Source organism: Drosophila innubila (genome assembly GCF_004354385.1).
Source record: "Drosophila innubila isolate TH190305 chromosome 3L unlocalized genomic scaffold, UK_Dinn_1.0 0_D_3L, whole genome shotgun sequence".
Taxonomy (NCBI): Eukaryota; Metazoa; Arthropoda; class Insecta; order Diptera; family Drosophilidae; genus Drosophila; species Drosophila innubila.
Window position 1 is genome coordinate 10,613,361 of NW_022995376.1, and position 21,850 is coordinate 10,635,210.

Sequence of the window (21,850 nt, forward strand, 5' to 3'; positions counted from 1 at the left end):
AGTAACAGCTGACACATTTCAAACAAGTTGGCAGCATCAAGAAATGGTAAATACACAACGTCCACTAGAGGTGGAGAACTATCGTTGGCACTATCAAGGCGGTGGTAGTCCTTCAATATCGATGGTTCTCGATAGTTTTTTATTCGCGAGTACATCACCAAAATGGCGCAAATTCAATCGCAGAACTTTTTCAAATAGTGCGAACAACAATGCCAAAAAAAAAAATAAGTAAATCACGTATTTTGAATAATACAAAGTTGGTCAATAGTATTTATATAAGCATATTCAGTAAAACATGGCCACTGTTGTAGAAAATATCTATTAAGGTTTTCAAATGTAAACGCATTAAACTTGCATACCATGAACAATTTCGTATTGATAGCCCCCACTCAATTGTCTGTCAGCATGAGCTTAATTTAGGCTATTAACAACTACATACATTGTGCCGAGAAAACAATCGAAAATAATCAGCTAAAAACGCATTTGCATATGCAGACAGACGAAGAAGAGCAGTTACCTATGTTTAGTAAATATTTCACCTGTTCTGCTTGTTGTCTTGTTCGCGTTGTTGTTGTTGCTGTTTAGTTAGCGAATTGTTGCAGTTGGTTTGATTTAAGTCTTGAGACTTGCGATGCTTTCTCTGCATCTCTTTTCATTTCTCTTTCACAGTTTACAGCTAAAAGCTTTGGCTTAGGGTCATTAAGTAACCCGGTGCCGTACCCTAATGACAGCCTGGGCTCAACGAGGTCCAAGACCCTAACCAATATTTATCCATTTTAGTCATAAACGGCATTAAAATATAATTAAAGCTGGCCCACAAAACGTATCTAAACACCATTTAATATGAGTATCTAATATTTAATTAACAATATTTCCAGGCCTGCGGTCGCTCAATGAAAGCAAAAGCAAAAGTTAAGACCGAAACCGAAACGGAAATCAAATCATGTTAATGGGTGTCAAATTCCACGGGCATTTCACTTTAGGCCGCATTCTGAGCACCCGCTGAGGTAAAATACATAATCGTTTTGCCTTGATTAATGCAGCTGCCAATAGTTTAAGTTTGGTTGCGCAACATTTGCGGGCCATAAACTGCGAATCCTACACAAAAAATAAGAAAAAAAACCCTAGAAAGATTAATAGAAAGCGACAGTTTTGACTATTTATGCATATTATTGTTGTTATTTTCTAAGCGAATTTATAATAAATGTTTAATAAATAATGATAGCAAGGGAAGAGCAATCTATGTAAAAGAAGTGGGCGAATTGGCAATACTCTACAGATTAATTAAAAAATAAAAAAGGAGTTGAAGAAAAGAGAAAAATTGAGGAAGTAAACAGACAAAACTTCGCAGACCAATTACAATTGTAAATATGAATTTGAAAATTAAATATATAACTGAGTAAAGTAGAATGTTGAATACTGTCGAATTAAACCTTATAATGAATAGATAAATAATATTTGCTGTACTCCGCTTTAATTAATTAATATTTTTAGCTAATCTTAACTATATCATTATGCTAATTAATAGTTTTATGATTTGCTTTTAATAACTCATACCGTTTTACGAGTATACATCTACAACTCCCCCAACAATTGAGTGAGTGTTGCAGACATCTTGGGCCAACCATCATACTCAAATCATCATCTTTTCGTGCTGAATCTTCTCCAGCTTGCGCACCAATTAGCATATAAGATTTTAGTCGGCCGGGCGCACAATTTCTCTTTCGTTTGCCAAAAAAAGCAACAAAAAAAGAAAAATACAGAAAGTATTCAGGTAGTTGATATTACCTGGTATAGTATATATGTATCTATATGCATGTGGTAGTTAGTTCATCTTTTCTCAGATATCTGTACCAGAGATTTTGCTTATGGCCACTTGCGGTATTTCTGCGCCTTGTTGTCGCCGTCTTCGCTGTTGTTGTTAAGCTAATTTGCATACGCATGGATCTTCCACACACTCACACACACACACAGTGGCGCACAGTAGGTGTGTGTAAATATCTGTTGGGTATTTGGTCAGTAAACGAAAGTGAAAATCTTTCTGTATGCTTTCGGGTCTAAGCCAAAAGTTAGATAGATACACAATCATTTTAAAAGTCTTTCAAAATGAGTTAAATAAATATATGAGTATATTTTTTTAGTTTTTTCTTCTTTTTTAAGGTTTTAGCTATTTGTCTTGGTGTCAAATACGAATTGGAAATTCGATTTCAATCAAAATGCAAACAAAGTGGCCTTTAGAAAACCATTGTGATCCACGCCGGATTTTTGGCAACAGTTAAGAGAGCTTATGCAACTTTAAGGCCAGACTTGAGACATGAAAAGGCTTTAAAAAACCTTTCAACAACATTGTGTTAAACTTGCAACAACTGCAGCAAAAGTTGCAACTTTTGTTCATACGACTTTAAGTGGATTTGTGTTGAGTCTATCTTTCACAATTAAATGCAAATTGCTAGCTCGAGTGCCACAAAAGGCTGCAGCCTGCCATGTTGCATGTTGCCGTTGTTGTTGCTGTTGCAGTTGTTGCCGTTGTTCCTTGGACAGCGACACGCCTATTGCCGTCTGGTTTCGGTTGTCTGCCACATTTGGCGCCTGATTGAGATTTTTGCTCCGCTTGCCGTTGTCGTCTTGCTGTGTGGCGAATTCGCGAGTGAAAGTGATATATGGCTCATGACTCAGGCCAAGGCAACATCCACACACACACACACCATATTCGCACACCCCTTCATATACATAAAACAATAATTAAGCCGCATTTTTATGCAGTAGACAAAAACGTCAAAAGGGCACAGCAGCCAAAAACTCTAAAGACTGAGAAATCAATTACGAATCAGTTTACACTGTGCGAAAATGGGGAAAGAAATGGCAAAGTAAGGCTTCGTTTGCTGAGATTTATTCTGCGTAATAATTATGTTATGTGTGGTGAGTTTACGTATACGTAACTAATTTTTAAAATTTAAATAATAATAATAATTTGCATTTTAATTTTAATTTATAATTTATTTTATAATATACTTATTACTCTGTTTGCAATCAATTATATGAAAGCTCTTTAGCTTTTTTCTACTTCATATATGATCTACAAAATACTTTTATTATCAATGGAAACCTTAACAGATGTCATTCATAACGCACCAATAAAAACCGTTGTCTGCCATTATATTTATAGAGTAATCATAGACATTGGCTCAAGCTCCGATCTCTGATCAAGGTTCATTGTCTATAAAGCATATTCATACTTATATTGTAATTAAGGGCCGACGACAGTAACGGAAAAACTGACAAAAGAAATGGAAAGTGAACTAAACTGAACACAGAGACGAAAAAGAAGACAAAGATAAAGTTGAGAGCGCGCCCAGCGATTCCATTGAGCACGTTGACCGAAGTTGTGATCGGACTTGCATAATGACTGACATTCGGGTTCGTTTTGGGCGGGGCAACAGGGGAAAGAGTTTATGGACACAATAAGTCACATTTTTTTTGTTAATAAACAATAAGAGCTGAAGCCATGCTCCGTTATAATCGTAGCTGCAACCGGCATAAACAAAATTGTGCAAGCTTTATCATATAACTGGTTTTTGTTTAAAATAACAAAACAGAATAAAATGAGATAAAATCAGAGAAAGAAGCCGGTACGTTCCGAAACAACTATTTTGGTAAGAGGTTCTATTACGGTGTGTCCTTTTGGATCTGGTATCAGTACCGGTACGTACATACAAAATATAAATTTTGAAAACTTTTATAATGTGAAGAAATTTTTAAATGCAGAATGAAATAAGAGGCCAAATCATGATCAAAATGACATTCCGCTTGAAAATCGGTTGAGTTTTGATAAAGTTATGACACTTTGAAGTTGGTCAGACCTTGGATCTAGCAACTTTACAAGTCAAAATTTTTGTCCAGTTTCCCATGATTTTTTACAAAAAAATTAAAGGTCTCAGAATCAAGTTTAAAGTGTTTTTTTATACTAATTACGATATAAGGAATTGATTAAAAGTGAAAACTTGAGATTTAAAATTTTCAATTTTCAAAAAATCAAAGGGGGGACCATTACCATCAAACCATGGCTATGATCGAAAAATATAAAAATTTTCCAAATAAAAAATATTTAAATGCAGAATGAAATTAGAGGCCAAATCATGATCAAAATGACATTCCGCTTGAAAATCGGTTGAGTTTTGATAAAGTTATGACACTTTGAGTTGGTCAGACCTTCGATCTAGCAACTTTACAAGTCAAAATTTTTGTCCAGTTTCCCATGATTTTTTACAAAAAAATGAAAGGTCTCAGAATCAAGTTTAAAGTGTTATTTTATACTAATTACGATATAAGGAATTGATTAAAAGTGAAAACTTGAGATTTAAAATTTTGAATTTTCAAAAAATCAAAGGGGGGACCATTACCATCAAACCATGGCTATGATCGAAAAATATAAAAATTTTCCAAATAAACAATATTTAAATGCAGAATTAAATAAGAGGCCAAATCATGATCAAAATGGCATTCCGCTTGAAAATCGGTTGAGTTTTGATAAAGTTATGACACTTTGAAGTTGGTCAGACCTTCGATCTAGCAACTTTACAAGTCAAAATTTTTGTCCAGTTTCCAATGATTTTTTACAAAAAAATGAAAGGTCTCAGAATCAAGTTTAAAGTGTTATTTTATACTAATTACGATATAAGGAATTGATTAAAAGTGAAAACTTGAGATTTAAAATTTTGAATTTTCAAAAAATCAAAGGGGGGACCATTACCATCAAACCATGGCTATGATCGAAAAATATAAAAATTTTCCAAATAAACAATATTTAAATGCAGAATGAAATTAGAGGCCAAATCATGATCAAAATGACATTCCGCTAGAAAATCGGTTGAGTTTTGATAAAGTTATGACTGTTTGAAGTTGGTCAGACTTTGGACCTAGATTTTATAACCTAAATATTATATATTAGAAGATGATTACATATATATGAACGTTTCATTTTAATATTCATCTTAAATGTATGTTAAGGTTTCCAAGAACCAATTTTCTTTACTCTCTTTAAATATAATTGTCTAAGGAGTTACCCAATATTGTCTTCCCCCACCTGTTATAATTGTAATTGGGTTAACCTTCAAGAACGTTGTAGATAGAGCCCGTATAGACTGTAACATCTCGAAATTCAAACTTTGTTGTGCGTCACACAAAATGTAAACATAATTTGATTAGCATGCTGAGCACGTCCCTGACCCAATTTAAGAAACGATTCCGAATCCGAATTCCGTTTAGGTTTGAGACTAGCACAATAAATACTACAAGCAGGTAGGCGACGACTGCGGGACGAACGTCATCAAAAGCTACACTCTCTGTGTCTTTGAGTGTGTGGTAGTGTGTGTAGATGTGAATCACACCGGATCCGGCGTGCGACAACAACAAGAAGCCGAGTAGTAAGTAATAATAACATGTGCCCAATGCCTTTAATGAAATTGAAACCAAAAGTCGCATGCGAAGACGGAACTTTCGATTTCTTTCGATGGTCGGGTGTGGTCTCCTCCATGGTCTCCACTTTGGGCATTTCGAATGCTGTCATCGCTTGGGCAGCCAAGGCGCTGGTAAATCCGCCAGCTCACGCACAAATGAAAGTTCATTGGATCGTCTTGTGGTTTTGCTCTTGGCCATAACCAATTGACAAAACATATTTACGTGTATATACATATATTTGATTTGTACTTTTTTCTTAACTTTTTTTGAGCATTTTAAATTTGGCTTGCAAATTTGTAGCGCATTTTCATTTCATTTCACTTTTTGCTTTGCTGTGCGTCTTTTATGGACTTTTTCGCGTAAATATTTGTGCCATTTCATCATCAAAAATTGCGCTGATTGTCGAAATGTTGGTACTTATCGAGCTCGAGCTTGCCAAATTGATCTGCAAATTATTGTTGCAAATGTGGGGCAAAGTTGTTTATCTAATTGATTTAATTTGATACTCTTGTTGTCATTTATCTGTAACTTAGGACATTTAAAATTGGGATAGATTTTTAACATATTTTTTAGCTTAAGACTCTAATAAACAAAATGGAAACTTTCAATTTTTTTTAAAATAAATTGTTTAATATTTTTATTGATGTAGGATTGAATTTATTTAACACACAACATTGAAATATTTTAATAATTTCATGTTTAGTTTCATTATTTTCTTTTGTTAGCAAAAGACTTAGACAACAAACTTGCTAATTGGTCAAATGAAAACAATGCATTAGTAAATACTTTACGATACGATTTATCCTAGCCGAAATGAATACAATGATGTCTTTATTTCCGTATTTTCTAAGCAAAAGACTTATGCAACAAACTTGCTTGTAAAACAAACGCCAAGAAAGGGCAGTGCATTTGGAAAATGAAAATAATAAAAGTAAGCTATTAATTTATTTCCGCTAGATGTCAACAAAGGTCAAACGATTAAAGTTTCGCTTGTCTTTTGTCACTTAATGATGATTTAGGCGCTCTATCAAAGAGGCAAGTGTCGACACAACGGTTAAATTGGATTGTAAACAATTTAAATATACTTATTATATCATTAACGATTGCATAACGTGCGGGTCATAATTTAATTTTCCAATGCATTGGCCAGAATAATAAGCGTGGCCGATTCATGCTGCCAATTGCCGTTAGGAGTTGATGAATCAGCCGGATCCCTTTGTGAATAACAATCGAAATTAGGCAATCGCAGCGACGCATTCGACGTCATCAGTTACCTTGACACGACCAAGTCGCCGAGTCGCCAAGTCGCCGAATCGCTTGGCAAAAACAAAAGCCCGCAGAAAGCGGCCTGAAATGAAAAGTTGAAAACGAGTTCGGATGTGGATTCGGGTTCGGCTTTTTTTGGCCAAAAGACTAGCCGAAAATAGCATGTTTTGCATTTGAACAACGAATACTCTCAGTATTCACAAACACACACTCACTCTCTCCGTAGTTCTCTCTCTCCGTCTCTCTCTCTCTCTCTGTGTTGTTGCGCTCTCAACGGCAGCTTGCAACGGAGCGAAGCAAGCGACCAACAAACAGAAAGGGGTCAAAACTTTCACGCGATATAAAATCTTGGTTACCGATATGGCCGGGCCGCATTTTCATTTCAACTTTGTGTGCGACGAGTCAGTGAGACAGTGTCTGCTGCTGTGACGCTGCTGCAGTGTATCCGAAATTCGAAATCCGTTTACGAATTCGAGACCGACTCGTCCTGAACATTTATTTAATCCGTCATTTCGCGTTACGAGTTCCGCGCGTCTTTTTCAAATCGTGTGATCGTCTGAGTCTAAGTGGGATTTATAAATTAAAAGTGTGATCATCGCAACGCAAAAACACACGAGCAACATTGCATTGCTCTTGGATTCATTTTGTGCAACAATCGAACAGATTTCAGTTTCAGCTTAGCCAAAGCTCCGTGCTCAACACTCTACTGTTGCCGCTGTGCCATTCTCTGCCTCTCTTACTTAAATCGTAAAAAGGGATTATAATACGCTAGGGATTAACACTAATTGCAGGTAAGAAAAAATAGACAAGATTGACGAAGGAGATGAAAAAAATCTAAATTTGCCAAGCAAGTTTTGACATCAAAATCATATTATGGGTTATAATTTAATAGATTTTTTTTATGACTAATATTGAATAAATGACATAAATTATTTACTTAAAAAATATCACAAAATTCAAGAAATATATAAAATTGTTCTATAATTAATGAAGAGGTTGTTGCATTCAATCTGAAATGAATCATTTAAATTCTTACATTTATTTTTTTAAATAATTTTAAAAGTTCAAAAAGTTTTTGTTAGCAATTCTAAAAAATTTATAAGTTTCCAATAAAAATTATGGTCAAATCGAAATAGAGAAGTTGAACTGGATCGAGTAAAATCAACTTAAAATATTTATCAAAATATGCCATAATCATAGTTTGATTAGAGTAAAAGTTTTGCTATAATTTCAACATGTTTAAATATTACATAAATTCTTAAAGTATTAAAGTAATCGTAACATTGAATGCCAATAAACGGTCGTCAAATTCAACCAATTAAATAAACTGCGGCTTATTGAAAGTTGCAAACAGTTACAAACTGGATCTATTCTATGAACACCCCATTTACACCTCACACACAACCGAAGCAAATGCCGCAAACTGGCCATAACAAATAAAATAAAATAAGATAGAAAATAAAAAAAGAAAAGAAAATAAACTGAAGCTCCATTTGCGCACAAAAGCGTTGCAACATTTGGGAAAGAAAAGCAAAGTGTTTTCGGCTTATATTTCTGATAGTAAAGGAAGAGTACAACTATCATATCATATATAATATACTGGTATAATATATTATAGTATGTTTGCTTGAAGATTTGCCTATTATTGCAAGAGAGGCAGAAGAAAGAAAGAAAGAAAGCAGACGCTTAACTTTCGTCGATGCTTTGTTTTTTTTTGTCTTGGCGTGCACTACGCGGAAATTATTAATAACAAAAGAGCACTGTACTTACTACACACACACACACACACACATAAACACAGAGAGACACACACACATACACTAACAACCGCTGAGGCGTGAAGCAGCGGCATTTGTGAGACTTTTTGTTCATTAATTTAATTTGCATAAATCTTGGCAATTTGGCAGCCACCCGCAGAAGCCAATTCAAAGCGTCAGCATTGGAACTGGAACTTGAACTGGAACTGGAACTCGAACTGGCTGCAGTTAGCAGTTAGCCGGCGCGGTGTTCTCGTCCAATGTTTGGTGAAATTTCATCGCGTTTCGCGCGAATGAAAGTCTGAAATTGACTTGTGCCGCTTCTCATTTGCCGCAGTTGCTGTTGCTGTTGCAGTTGCCGATGTTGCTGATGTTGCTGTTGTTGCTGCTGTTGCTTGTTGGTTGTTGGCGTGGTTTATGCGCTGGCCAAATAGCAAACAGAGCTACAATAACAGCTAAAGATTCAACTACAACTTCTATATAGTTTTCCATACTCACATGTGTGTGTGTGTTTGATTAATCTTGCGAATTGCTTTGTTCAAAAACTGCTCCACTTTGGCGCACATGAAAACAATTTCGCTTTGCACACACACACCAATATATCTATCAGATACACAATTCGTAGATACTTTCGTAGTTGTAGCTGTAGCTGTAGCTGCAGCAAGCACGCGTGCAACAAGCAGCCTGCCAAGTGGGTTGCGCATACGCAGTGTTGTCTGCCAGACAATGTTGTTGCTGTTGCAGTTGCTGCTGTTGCTGTTGCTGCTGGCACTTGTCATCTGCCCAAACATAGCGCTGGCAATACTTTTAATTGATTCCATAGACACACACACACACTCGCTTGCTGGTGAAAGAAGCTGCGCCAGTTGCAACAATATAATTACTGGTTTACTTGTTGCTGGTTGCCTTGCAACACGGCTAAGTCTGCGCCTTGGCGACAATTTTAAATTAACGGCAATTGTTTTTGCCGCCTGCTGCAATTTTCACGCAGTTTTTCCAAGTCAATGCTAAAGAAATATATATAATAAAATAAACTTTCATTGCAAGCGAGATTGTGGCAACAGTTGCTGCTGCAGCTGCAGTCTATCAGCAACATCTTCTGTTCACGAGACGCTGTTTACGTTAAAAGCAAATGCTTAGAATGCTTTGGCATTCCTTTGCAATGCCAAACAGCAATTACGCAGCAATTTCGATAAATATTGTAACGAAAAGAGAGAAAGGATAAAAGAGTGAGAAAAGAACTCTCTAAAAAGCTAAGATGTTGTTAGTAAGTAGAACGAAGGAGAAGCAACAATTCATAATTACATTTTTTAGCTTAATTTATAATTATTTTAACTAAGGGAATTTAATTAGAATTTTGAAATTGATTTTTGACGAATTTCTCACACACAAAAATCAATTGAAAGCTGAAAGCTTAATCAATTCAATTGACACCACAAAAACTCATTTGCCACTTGAGGCATGCCCCCGCCTCTCAGTCTCGCCTCTCCTGCTGGGCAACTCTTTTATTATGCACAATCAATTTTTTGGTTTAACTGAAGAAAATAAATCTGGAAAATCATGCAAATCAATGGGCCGCTTTTGATTGCAACGTATTAAGGCAAAGCGAGAGTCGAGTGTGTGTGTTTAAGTGTGAGTAGTACTCATGGGTAGCTGTGTGTGAGTGTATCCACTTGCAACTGTGGCAAGTGAGGCAGCCGCTGACAGCAATTGTAAAGAAATGAAAACCACTTTCTTTGCATGCATGCCACAAAATACGCCAACACCAGAGCAGCTCACAACTCGCAACTTGCAACTGTGCAGCTTGCAACCCAAGTCAAGCCAAGCAAATTGCATGCGTCTTTGTGGCAAGCAGTCAGCCAAGCAAGCGGAACAAGCGGCGTCGGCGTCGGCGTCAGCGTCAGCGTCGTCGTTGGCTGTGCCAAGAAATTGGGTCACTAATTATTTCAGAGCAAAATGCAACCGGGCCCCCAGTTGCAAGTTGCAAGTTGCCACAGACAGAGCCACATTCAGAGCCACAGCTAACGATGCGTTGCGAGGCCACATCGAGGATATGCCAGCCAGTTGTCTCTTGTCTCTTGTCTCTTTTGGCTTTCTTCGTCTCTTTCAGCGATTGCCCCTTTCTTTCTTTTGCCCCTTTCCACTTTGTTGCAATATCCGTTGCACATGGGCAGAAAGTGCAAGCCCTTGAGTTTTTACTTTCATTGGTTAAACCGGGAGAGTTGGTGAAAGAGCTGAGGAGGGGGAAGAGTGGGGAAGGGGAGGGGGGTTGCATAAACCGGTTCCGCAATGATGCATGGTCATGTCCAAGTGCAAGTTCCCAGTTCCAAGTGACCAGGTCCAAATGCATGTGGCCATGTCATGAGTTGCCTGCAATTGGACGCTTTTACGAATTTCGCTTCGTTTCGTTTACCGTTAAAAGAAATGGAAAGTAAATGGCTTCGGCCTGGCCAAAACAGACAGGGCAGCTGTAAAGGAGTCAGTCAGTAAAGGGGCAGGGGCTGTAAATTATGTTAATTATCTCGTTTCAACTCAGGGGTGTCCATCGATTGCTATTAATGTTATTGTTGTTGTCGTTGCTGTTCGCCAACATTAGCGGTTGTTTAACTCTTTTGCTTATCTTTGATCCTGACTAACGGCACTTTTGTCAGTCAGTCTTTTGGCAGTGTGGCATCTTTAGCGGCATTTTCGAAACAAGTTTTTTTTTGTCTTCTATTGTCAATGTTGACAGGAGCTGCGAGTATCTTCAATCAGCTAAACGAGGAGAAATCTAATGGGCCAAGAAAGTGATTAGCTGTTTACATATGCTTCTAACATGTTCAACAATGTATTGTTAGTACTTAACTTGCCATACAACTCGTTAGGGCTAAATTAAATTATTTCTTAGCTACCATATTTCTAATTTTACGATTATTGTAGTATTGAATTTTATAAGAATTGTTAATAAATATTTTTAGAAATAATACTTAGCTATAGGAAATACAATTTTTCAATTACTAATTTACCGTTGAATAAAAGCAGTCGATCAAGTAATGTATTTAAAATTAAAATAAAGTTTTGGCATAAATAAATAATATCTATTTTTAAATTGAAAATTTAAAATTTAAAAATTGGAATTTATATACAAAATGTTGATTTAAAAATAATTTTTAGTTGTTAAAGTTTAAGTTAGGGTTAAATAATTCATTTTTAAATTTGGTTCTCATTAGTATTTAAAGATTTATTGGTGGTCTTTATACTTCTCTAACTCAATAACTAAAAAAATTGATTGAATAGATCATAAAAAATGTTATATTTAAGGATAAGTTTTGAGGTTAAATAAAAAAACATTTACACATTGCACACCATAAATACCCCATAAATGCCCGCCCAACTTGACGCTCCATTTAACACACTCACAAATACACACACACATGTGGCACATCTCGAATATATATAGATTGTTGCACCGTCAATTTTCACTTTCCCTATGTGCGATAAATGCGTTATCATGTCGTTGTTGTACGCATATGCGAAAATTTTCACGAAAAGTGCTGGAAAAACGAACGAAATTGAGTGAATGGAATGCCGACAGGCGCCGCGGTGCGCCAAGGCGTCGCATGCAACAATTTACTTTCATTTGAGCGTTTTGTGGCGCAGACATGCGGCCTGCGGGCACCTTATCACTTTTTAATTGTCGCCAACTGTCGCGACAGAGCCAGAGACCGAGCTGCCGGCGCCCAGCTAGTCAGCAAAAACTGGAGCATAGAAAACTAATTGTTTGCTCTATTTTACATAATGCCCGGCGAAAAGCTAAGGCTGCGGGCGCCTTGAGTACTCTGGCAAGTTTGTTGCCTTAGTCTTTTGTTTGGCAAAATGTGTGGACAAATCAAAAAATTTATTTATAAACTTGTATGCATACATAAAATAATAAAAACAATTATTTACACTTTCAAGCCAGTTTCGTTACATAAATAATTTAATTTTGGCCATAAACTGGCAAGTAAATTTTTAAATTAAATTTAATGACTTCACTTAAAAGCATAAATATATTATCGTTTGGCTTGCACATGCTGATGAATTTTGATGACATTTGTTAGCCAGGTTAAGAGTTAAATTAAAGGCACATAAAATGAAATCGAAACTGGTCCAGTTCAGCTAAGATGAGAAATACCTTTAAGCATTGAAACACGTTTTAAGCTCTTTACAACAAATTGTCTGTCAGCTGCCGACGATTGGACAAACAAAAACGTTACTTAATAACTATAAAGAAAACAGAAGAAAAAGATGAAGAAGAAGATGGAGAAGAGAAAAAAATAAAGTGAACTGAGGCACATACCACAAAACGAAATGAAACGTAAATTGCCCCTTCACTGTCAGCCGAACAACAACAACAACAACAAGCAGAATACCTTGTGGTGGTTAACATGATTTTTTGCGCGTTTTGCTGTTTGCTTTTCTTTGGCGTCAACAATTTCACTTTCACAGCATCCAACAGCGACAGCGACAGCGACATCGACATCGACTTGGCGTTCGATATAGCCATAGATATAGATATATCTATAAAGAGTTGAAACTGATGGAGACATGTGTTTGCAGTTAATTACGCATGGAGGCTTCAATTTCTATGCCACAATGGCAAATAATATCGATCATTTACAGCAACCACAACCACAAGCACAGCAGCAACGGTTGCTGAGAGGCGTCTTTGTTGCTGTTGTTGTTGTTGTTGATATTATAGTTGTTGCTGCAGCACCGTTACATTTTCAAGGCGTTATTAAAAGCACACAGACTCAAACGCAGCAACAGCATCTGCAAGTTAGTGAAACTTTTACCCGCCAATCGACAGCAGCAACAACAACAATCACAACGACAACGACAGCAATCGAAGTGGTAAACAAAAACATTCCAAAATCATAAAATTTACAAAGACCCAAAACTCTGTTTCGAGTTCTGTTTTTTTATGTTAAACAAAAACCGTGCGTGCCCATTGTTTGCTCAGCTTTAGGTTTGACTTTGGGCTTGGGTTTGGGTTTGGGTTCGGGTTTGGTTTCTCGCATCTCTGCCATCTGTGTCATACGCAAAAATTTGTCAGCTTCAGTGTTTGAGACGGCTATCTTGTTGGCGTGCTCAATTAAGCAAAAGTGTACAGCTCCCTCTGCTCTCTCCTCTCTTCTCTCTCCTCTCTTCTCTCTCCTCTGAACGTGCTCTATTGGCCGGACATTTGTGTCGCCCGTGGCGATGCCAAAAGAGTGTTTGCCAGTTTTGTTTTTGGGGGGATTTGTGAAAGCGTTCAATTAAATTAATGGAACTAAGCAAGCAGCTGACGACGAGTCTATCAAAATGCTACAAAGAAATTAACTTAACGTAAACATAAAATGGATATTTAAGCGCTTAATTGACAGCCAAAGCAGTTGACAAGGCTAAGAGTAAATTGAGTAAAAATAAAAATTATTTATATGATTTAAATTAAATAGTAAAAATAGATTATATACAATTTCAATTTAAGATAGCAAGGATAATATTAAAGTTGTACTCAATTCGATTGTTATTTACTTTTCTTTTACTCTGAATTTACTTAGTCATTGCAATATATAATTGAGAATTGTATTTAGCTCTGTTATTTGGCATTAATTGTTGGCCTGACACATCATTTGGTGGTACAATTCGTGTGTCATCAATAGAAACGCATGGTTCAAATCAATATCCGGCTCATCTGGACCCAAATTGTCGGTCATCAGGCAGCGGCAGCCACGTAAATTATCAAGAATTAGAACAAATCGACTGTGTGTGCTCAAGTGTAGTGTTGTTGTGCTGTGGTGCTGCAGTGGTTCACCTAGTTTCCGACGAGGAGACAGCAACAGCATCGATTGTCATTTCAATCCATGGACAACGACGTGCGCTCCCGCTTCAAAAAGCAAACAAACAACCCACAAAACAACGACAACAGCAACAAACACTATTATAACAGCAACAACAAAACAAGCTAGCTGTAGCAGCAGCAACTTTTCATTGCATTTTCACTTGCAGGCACTTTTCACATTATTTAATGTTTGCTTGCAACAAATTTGAGCTGAGAATAAATCGTAAAACAAAAGCGCTGCCTTGTAGCAGGTGTAGTTAGCAGCGCGCATTAGTTGCCTCTCCTTTCCTCTTACCTCTCTCTTCTCTCTCTAGTTCTCTAACTTCAACTTGCTGCTCTTAAGCTAATTAGACAGGAAGCGCAGGTTGAAAACAAAAGTTGCAAGTTCGCACCTACAGTCTTTTGTTTGCGAGGTCGAATTTTCTTTTCTATTTTATTTTTTTGATGCGACTTTAGCGATAGCGACAACGATATGTAGAAATATCAGTAAACAGTAATTTGATTGTGTTAATTAAAAAAGAAAACAAAAGGCAGCCGCAACAACAACACAAACAACAGCAATGCCCTTATATGAGAAAGAGATGCCAGACGAAAGCTCGCTGGGAGTGTGCGCAACTTTCACTTGCCTCATGCCAAACAGCAACAATAACAAGACAGCCATCATCAGCAGTTACACATTACTACAAACAACAACAATCACATCAGCAACATCAACAGCAACAACAACAACAATCGCAGTCAACAGTCCAACAAATGTGGCGGCCTCATCTTCAGCTGGAAATCAACCCCCAATTAGCTTTTAGCTCCCTGTTGATACCCTTAAACTGGGTGTAATGAACTGTAATATCAAGTTGCAAACTAACAGCTAATATACTTGTGTTCATTGTGTCCAGCTTAGAGTATCTGCAATTCGTTGTGTGCAGAATGTCAAGGCACTCACTTTAATGTGCACATTAGAGACAAAGTGTTGATAAGCTATCGGATGGTTGCTGCCTGGGCAGCAATTAGCCAAAACAAAAAAAAAAACAACAAATTTGGCTGCTTGCTAATTGCCAAGTCTGTGCCTTAAGTCTTTCGTATGCAAATGGGAGACAATTTTTGGCGCTGGTGAAAATACTTGAATAGGAAGAAAGTGAAGCAGCCACAAAGCACCGTTAATTGAGCAGCCTACAGCCCGTACACACACAGACACACAGACACTCCGAAATAGCCCCATTCATTGAGGTTCTTTTGGGAGCATTGCGTAACGAGCAACTTAGTGGTTGTGGTTAGGGTCAAGCGGCGTCAGGCAACGCAACGTTGACGTCGGCGTCGACAGCATTCGTTACTGTTTCAGTGGGTTAATGGTACACTTGCTCAATGCTCAAGCTGAAGCTCGAGCTCGAGCTCAAGCTGAAGCCGGTTTCCAGCTGGCGCGTCGATTTATGGCCCAGGCTTGTTAAAAACCCATTTACATGGGGTGTGCTCTGCTCGGCCGCGGCAATGGCCGGTGCAATATGCCTGCCATCTGTAAAAGTAAAACTGCCACAGGTAGTACTACAACATTCACCAAGGTAGCCAAAAAACAAAAAAACTAAATGAAATACAACAACAACAAGAAGAAAACAACTCAACAGTCAGTCAAGTGAAATGCGACGTAGACGCCGTTTACTTTTTTTTTTTGTCTTTCTTTCTACTTCTTTTCATACTCTTTTACCCCAAAAGCGGCAGCCGGCGCAGCAACCTGAGCTCAGCTTCAGTTGTAGCTGTGTGAAAGCTGCGTCAGTCGCTGTCGGAGTCTCAGTCTCACTCGGTTAGCAGACGAAGACGCAGGCGCAAACGGCAACGTCTCCAAACTCCACACAGAATACATCGCGCGGCACGTGAAATGTTTAACGAATGTTAACGCTATGTTAAGGCTATGCTAGACAAAAGCTGTAAAGTAAGCTCCAATGCATAGTGCAACAGCAACTAGAAATACAAATACTAACACAAACACAAATACAAATTAATGGGGCTCATAAAGTGCGGCCAGCCACTGTGAAGAAAACTTGCAACTGCGTTGGCGTTTAGCTTCTTGTTATTGTTGTTGTTGTTGCTGTTGAGTGCAGCTCCTCGTTGTACTGTTATAGTGAAAATAGAAAGTGGTTCCTGTTTGTTGCGCGCGGGTTTTCATTTACTTTACATAAAATGCAGTTTCGGTGTCTCTTTGAATATGAATATATATGTGTGTGTGGTGCCATTTGAAATTGATCACGTTATGAGCATAAAACAATTTTAAGACAGTCATTAATTTAAACTTAATGTGATTTTTATGTCAAATAAATAATAAATGGTTTTCAAATAATAAAATATAATTCAAAAACATTTAATACAATTTGATTAAGTAAAGTGTGATTTAACAAAACTATTGCAGTTTATCAGCTCTCTAACATAAGCTCAAAAGATTGTGATTGAACCTTTCACTTACAACATCAAAGTAAAACACAATTGAATTCATATTGACTATGACCTTAACATAAACTTAGCATAGGTTGTTATACCCTGCTGTTATGTCACTGCTGTTAATGGCCATGTTAATGCTAAATGCTCAGTCACAAATGTTAACAGTGTAAAGCCTATATTTTTATGCAAAACTTGAAGTGAATTGTTGCATTGTTTACCCTTGTTCCCCTTTCTTTTCTGCTGCTTACAGATAGAGAGACCAAAAGATCAACAAACCTGAGAAGAAAGCAGCAGCGAGGGAAGCGAAACGAAGTGAAGAGCAGCAGAAACCCAAAAATCTATTTTTGGTGTTTTGGTATATCAAACGAAATACACACATACACACACAAAGACGCGGCTATATAATCGAGCAGATTTATATAGCAGCCGTAAAATGGGACATTTTACGCGACACAGTTGCCTATTGGCCCTAATATTGTGCCTGGTCTTCAACACACAGGTAAGTCATCAAAATCGGGTGGGGAAGAAAGTGTTGAAGTAAATTTTAGCAAGCCAGTTGTAGAAATGCAGATGATGTCCGATAGCCAATCAATAAGATATCATTTCAATTAGGAAACACCAAACGTTGTACAGTTAGAAATTGTGGCCCACTTTGAAAGTAGACAGACAGACAGACAGACAGAAACATAGATGGATAGAGTTGAGTTCATTTCTTATGCAAACTAACTCATAGCGGATCTATCTGTTCACTTTCGACGCGACATACTACCGTTTATCAATATCAATTCGAATGCAAATCAGTGCGAGTGTCCATTGTGTGTGGCATATTGATGGCTTGATCCAAGATGAGCAGCTGTAATGCTAGCGGTATAGCCGAGATCGATCTACGCACAACTGAGAGGCGGATGCAGAGTCTAAGAAAAAAGCAAAGCAAAAGAAGTGCAATAACTGAGCCGAAGATCAGTTGCAGTCGCAGTCGCAGTCGACGTCACAGTCACAGCAGCATTAAACGGCACTTTGCTAATCAATGTAATTAGCAGCAGCAACAGCAGTCGACAGCAGAGAGAACAACTATCAAAAGAGTGAGAGAGAGTGAGCGCGAGAGAACGACACTAAATAGGCTTAACAGTGCGCTGTTAGACGTTTAACAGTCTGGCTGTATGTCATTTACCAGTCAGCTGTTAGATACTTAACAGTGTCGCTGTTAGTAAAATGAAAGGTCGTTAATCAAAATTACAAATGACCATAAATTGTATTAACTGGTTTTTTTTTTCGGTTCTTCCGGTATTTGGACGCGCTTTCGTTTGCAATGCATGCCTAAAATGAAATGTATTTCTTTTTTCATATGCGAACATGTAAATCAACACAAGTTGCTTATTTATGCAGCCATTTAAGCGGCATCAATCACACAACAGATACTTGTACTCGTACTCGTATCTTAGAGATGCAATCGCGTCACGGAAAACTCGCAGCTAACAACAGCTAAACTGGTGAAGCTGCAGAAGCAACCGTGCAACCAAGTGGCAGCTGCGTATCTGTGCAGCGTATTGGGGCAGCGAAATTGCAGTTATGCTCTGATTTGTACCAGTTTTGACTTTCTTGTTTATAGCGCATTAATACACTGAAATTGCTATATTATTCATTTATCGCCAGTTCTCTTTAGCGCCGAGTGAAATGCCCCAACGTCAGACACTACAAGACTCCAAGTGGAAAAAATGCAGTCCACATAAATGAATCAATATCAACAATTAGCTTTACTCAGAATACAATAAGATAAAAAAAGACTTTAACACTACGTTTCAGTGTCGCTTTTATTTCATTATTTTTTGGTCATTTCACTTTCAAAACCAAACTCACGACATTTTTTCGGACGACAAAAGGTTCCCCAATAAAAAAAATCCACAGCGTCATCGTTGTGCTTTAACTTTCGATTTTCGTTGGGTTTTTGCTTTACCTTGTCTCTTCTCAGAGATCCACACAGAGAGACAGCGTTACATCCGCTTCCCGTGCACAGCCAAAAAGCCATAAAATTATGAACCAAATGTGAAACGGGAATGAAAAAGACAAGCTGAAAAGAAAGCGAAACAACTAAGTCAGTTGATGACAGGGGAGTGGGGACGGGGGTCCCTGGTTGTGTCTTATGCAATAGGCCCTGCCTTTCAACATAAGTAAACGTGATCTGGCTTCGCTCTGGCAACCATTTAATTTCAAAATAAATAAGCCGCTGAGCAATTTTCAACGCTCCGGCACGCTTCTTTCGAAAACCCTAAAAACACTTTATGGAGTTCCAAAGTTGCATAACACGGCTTCAATTAAATGACAAAATAAGCAACCAACCATTGGCACAAGTTTTCCGCAATCCTACGAATTCGACAAGCCCAAAATAACAGATCTTAAAATAGATAATTTAACACTGTCATAACATCTTAAGTAACAGGCTGATTTTTCTTAACGAATATGTTAAATTGATTCTGTAGGAGTTGTTTCAACTCTTAAAAACCTTTTACTTCTATTTTGTCAGTCCATCGAATTCGGCAATCTGAAAATTACAGATCTTTAAGTAGAAAATATGACATGGTAATGAAATCTTAAGTAACAGTTTAGCTTTGATTCTGCAAAAATTTCCCCTAGATTAGATCATTATTTCTTAAGGTATAAACAAGCTTTGAAAATGGAATATTTTTATTTATTCTGTAGAAATTTTTAAACTCAAATGGGAGTCTCTAATTAAATTTATGAAGATTCAATAAAAGTTTATTATTCTGTAGATAACATGATATAGCTATGAAATTTTAAATAATACCGTAGATTTTTAAACGGAAATCTAAAGTTGATTTTATTAAAGTTATCAAAAATTAAAGAAGTTTTTTCTTCTCTTCCTTTAGCATCTTGCGGTGCACGGCGATGCCTCACACATTGAATCGGCCGCGTTGCCACTGGAACACAGAGCTGGCTATGGACCGCCAGCGCCATCACCCATCTATGGCGCACCACAGGGCCCACTGAGCACAGGAGCCACCAATGATCTGTCGGAGGAGGCCTGGCCACTGGCCAGCACCAATGACAGTCCACAGATCAAGCATCTGCAGGTGCAGTGCGAGAAGACGCACATGAGAGTGAACATTGAGTTCGACAGGCCCTTCTATGGCATGATCTTCTCCAAGGGTTTCTACAGCGAATCCCACTGCGTCCACATGCAGCCGGGTACTGGTCACTTGAGCGCCACCTTTGAGATCTTCCTGAACAGCTGTGGCATGAGCAGCTCGGCCAATCACAATGCAGCTGGCTATGGAGCACCAACGCCTTCGGGCAGCTACGTGGAGAACACGATCATCATTCAGTACGATCCTTATGTGCAGGAGGTGTGGGATCAGGCACGCAAACTGCGCTGCACCTGGTACGACTTCTACGAGAAGGCCGTCACCTTCAGACCCTTCCAGGTGGACATGTTGCATGCGGTCACAGCCAACTTCCTGGGCGATAATCTTCAGTGTTGGATGCAGATTCAGGTGGGCAAGGGACCTTGGGCATCCGAGGTGTCGGGCATTGTGAAGATCGGACAAACCATGACCATGGTGCTGGCCATTAAGGATGATGAGAACAAATTCGACATGCTTGTGCGCAACTGCGTCGCCCACGACGGCAAACGTGCTCCCATTCAGCTGGTGGATCAAAACGGTTGCGTTGTGCGTCCCAAGATCATGAGCAAATTCCAGAAGATCAAGAACTTTGGACCCTCGGCTTCCGTGGTCAGCTTCGCGTACTTCCAGGCCTTCAAGTTCCCCGACTCGATGAACGTGCACTTCCAGTGTGTGATCCAGGTCTGTCGCTACAACTGCCCCGAACCCAAGTGCGGTCCTGGTCTGCCTGGCGGTGAATACGGTCTGCCCCAGCTGGGCGGCAATGCGCTGTCCGAGGAATACGGTCCACCAGAGGCCTACGAGCGCAACGACTTCCCCTTGGGTGGTCTGCCACCTGCAGCCTATCCCGATCCGCGTCATCCCGCTGCCGATGCCAGCGGTGCCTACTCCGAGAATCAGCCCGATGTGGTGCCGTCACCACAGGCACAGACCTCAGCGGTGACCACAGCCGAGTCGGCGGGCAGTGGACCAGCCAGCTCACAGGCGCCACAGCAACAGCAACAGGGTAATGGTAATGGTAATGGTAATGGCAACAGCAATGAGTTGGGTCTGCCGCCACCGCCACTGCCTGGCCAGCCGGGCCAGTACAGCACGGTGAAGCGCAAGGATGATCTGAGTGCTGGCGGCAATCTGGTGTCATTGGGCGGACGACCACGTTCCGTTGAGGGATTGGATGATCTGCGTGGCGTGCGCCGGCGTCGCGATACCATGGAGATTGTGGTGAAGCCACGCATCTACAAGCGCAATGCACAGGAGATGACCGACGTGAACACGAGTCGCATCATCCAGGTGGTGGCACCCGGTGATGTCAACTTTGCGCTCAACAGCAATGCCAGCAACGAGACCGTTGTCATCCAATCGGCGCGCTCCGCCGATGCCGAGACCATCTGCATGTCCGTGCCCAGCTTCGTGGGAGGACTCGTCATGTTGCTGCTTGTCCTGGCCGTGGCCTCTCTAGTCGCCGCCTTCCTCTTCGTCCGCGTCCGTCACTTTGATCGCAAGGGTGCGGGCATGGCTTATGTCAACTAAGCCGGAGATCACTCAAATCTCCACTAGGTATCATCCAAGGCACCATCATCAGCACGGCGTGAACAGAAAACCAAATCAGTTTTATGTGCACCTATCTAACACTCTTTCCATCTACACACTTATTTCTCAGCTAACTTTCCCTTAACTATTTATTCTATTTATTCTTTTGGTTATTTATTGAACTCTATCTTATGATTTTTATCCTGCAATCCGCTTGGCAAGATCGCCTTAGATCTACATAATTCTTAGGTTTTAGTGAATCGGTCAAAACAAAAAAAAACAATACGAAATAGACGAAAAATTGTGACGTCATTTCTCTCATTGTCAGATTTGTTAAGTTTCAGTTATACATAAATAATTTAAAGCTATCTAAAAATGACGCGTATAAATGTTATTATCGTAAAAAGGCACAGCGGCTAAATGGAAAAGCTGAA

The 21,850-nt window shown here is 39.0% G+C and overlaps 1 protein-coding gene across 2 annotated transcripts; it reads left to right on the forward strand.

Annotated features, from left to right (window-relative positions):
- Nucleotides 1-7,476: 7,476 nt before the first annotated feature.
- Nucleotides 7,477-21,469, forward strand: LOC117788872. Of its 2 annotated transcripts, none has more exons than XM_034627795.1 (3): nucleotides 7,477-7,514; nucleotides 16,997-17,245; nucleotides 19,632-21,469. In XM_034627795.1, exons 2-3 carry the CDS (start codon nucleotides 17,180-17,182, stop codon nucleotides 21,414-21,416), a joined length of 1,851 nt encoding a protein of 616 aa, XP_034483686.1. In that variant the 5' UTR covers nucleotides 7,477-7,514; nucleotides 16,997-17,179; the 3' UTR covers nucleotides 21,417-21,469. The 2 variants fall into 2 exon arrangements, with proteins under 2 accessions (XP_034483686.1, XP_034483685.1); XM_034627794.1 differs by lacking the exon at nucleotides 7,477-7,514 and adding an exon at nucleotides 16,099-16,243.
- The last annotated feature ends 381 nt before the right edge of the window (nucleotides 21,470-21,850 follow it).

Excerpts from the sequence above, each read along its gene's own strand:
- LOC117788872 (XM_034627795.1), top strand. The coding sequence starts at position 17,180 with ATGGGACATTTTACGCGACACAGTTGCCTATTGGCCCTAATATTGTGC. Across the intron at positions 17,246-19,631 it reads GCCTGGTCTTCAACACACAG|CATCTTGCGGTGCACGGCGA; the intron begins GTAAGTCATCAA and ends CTCTTCCTTTAG.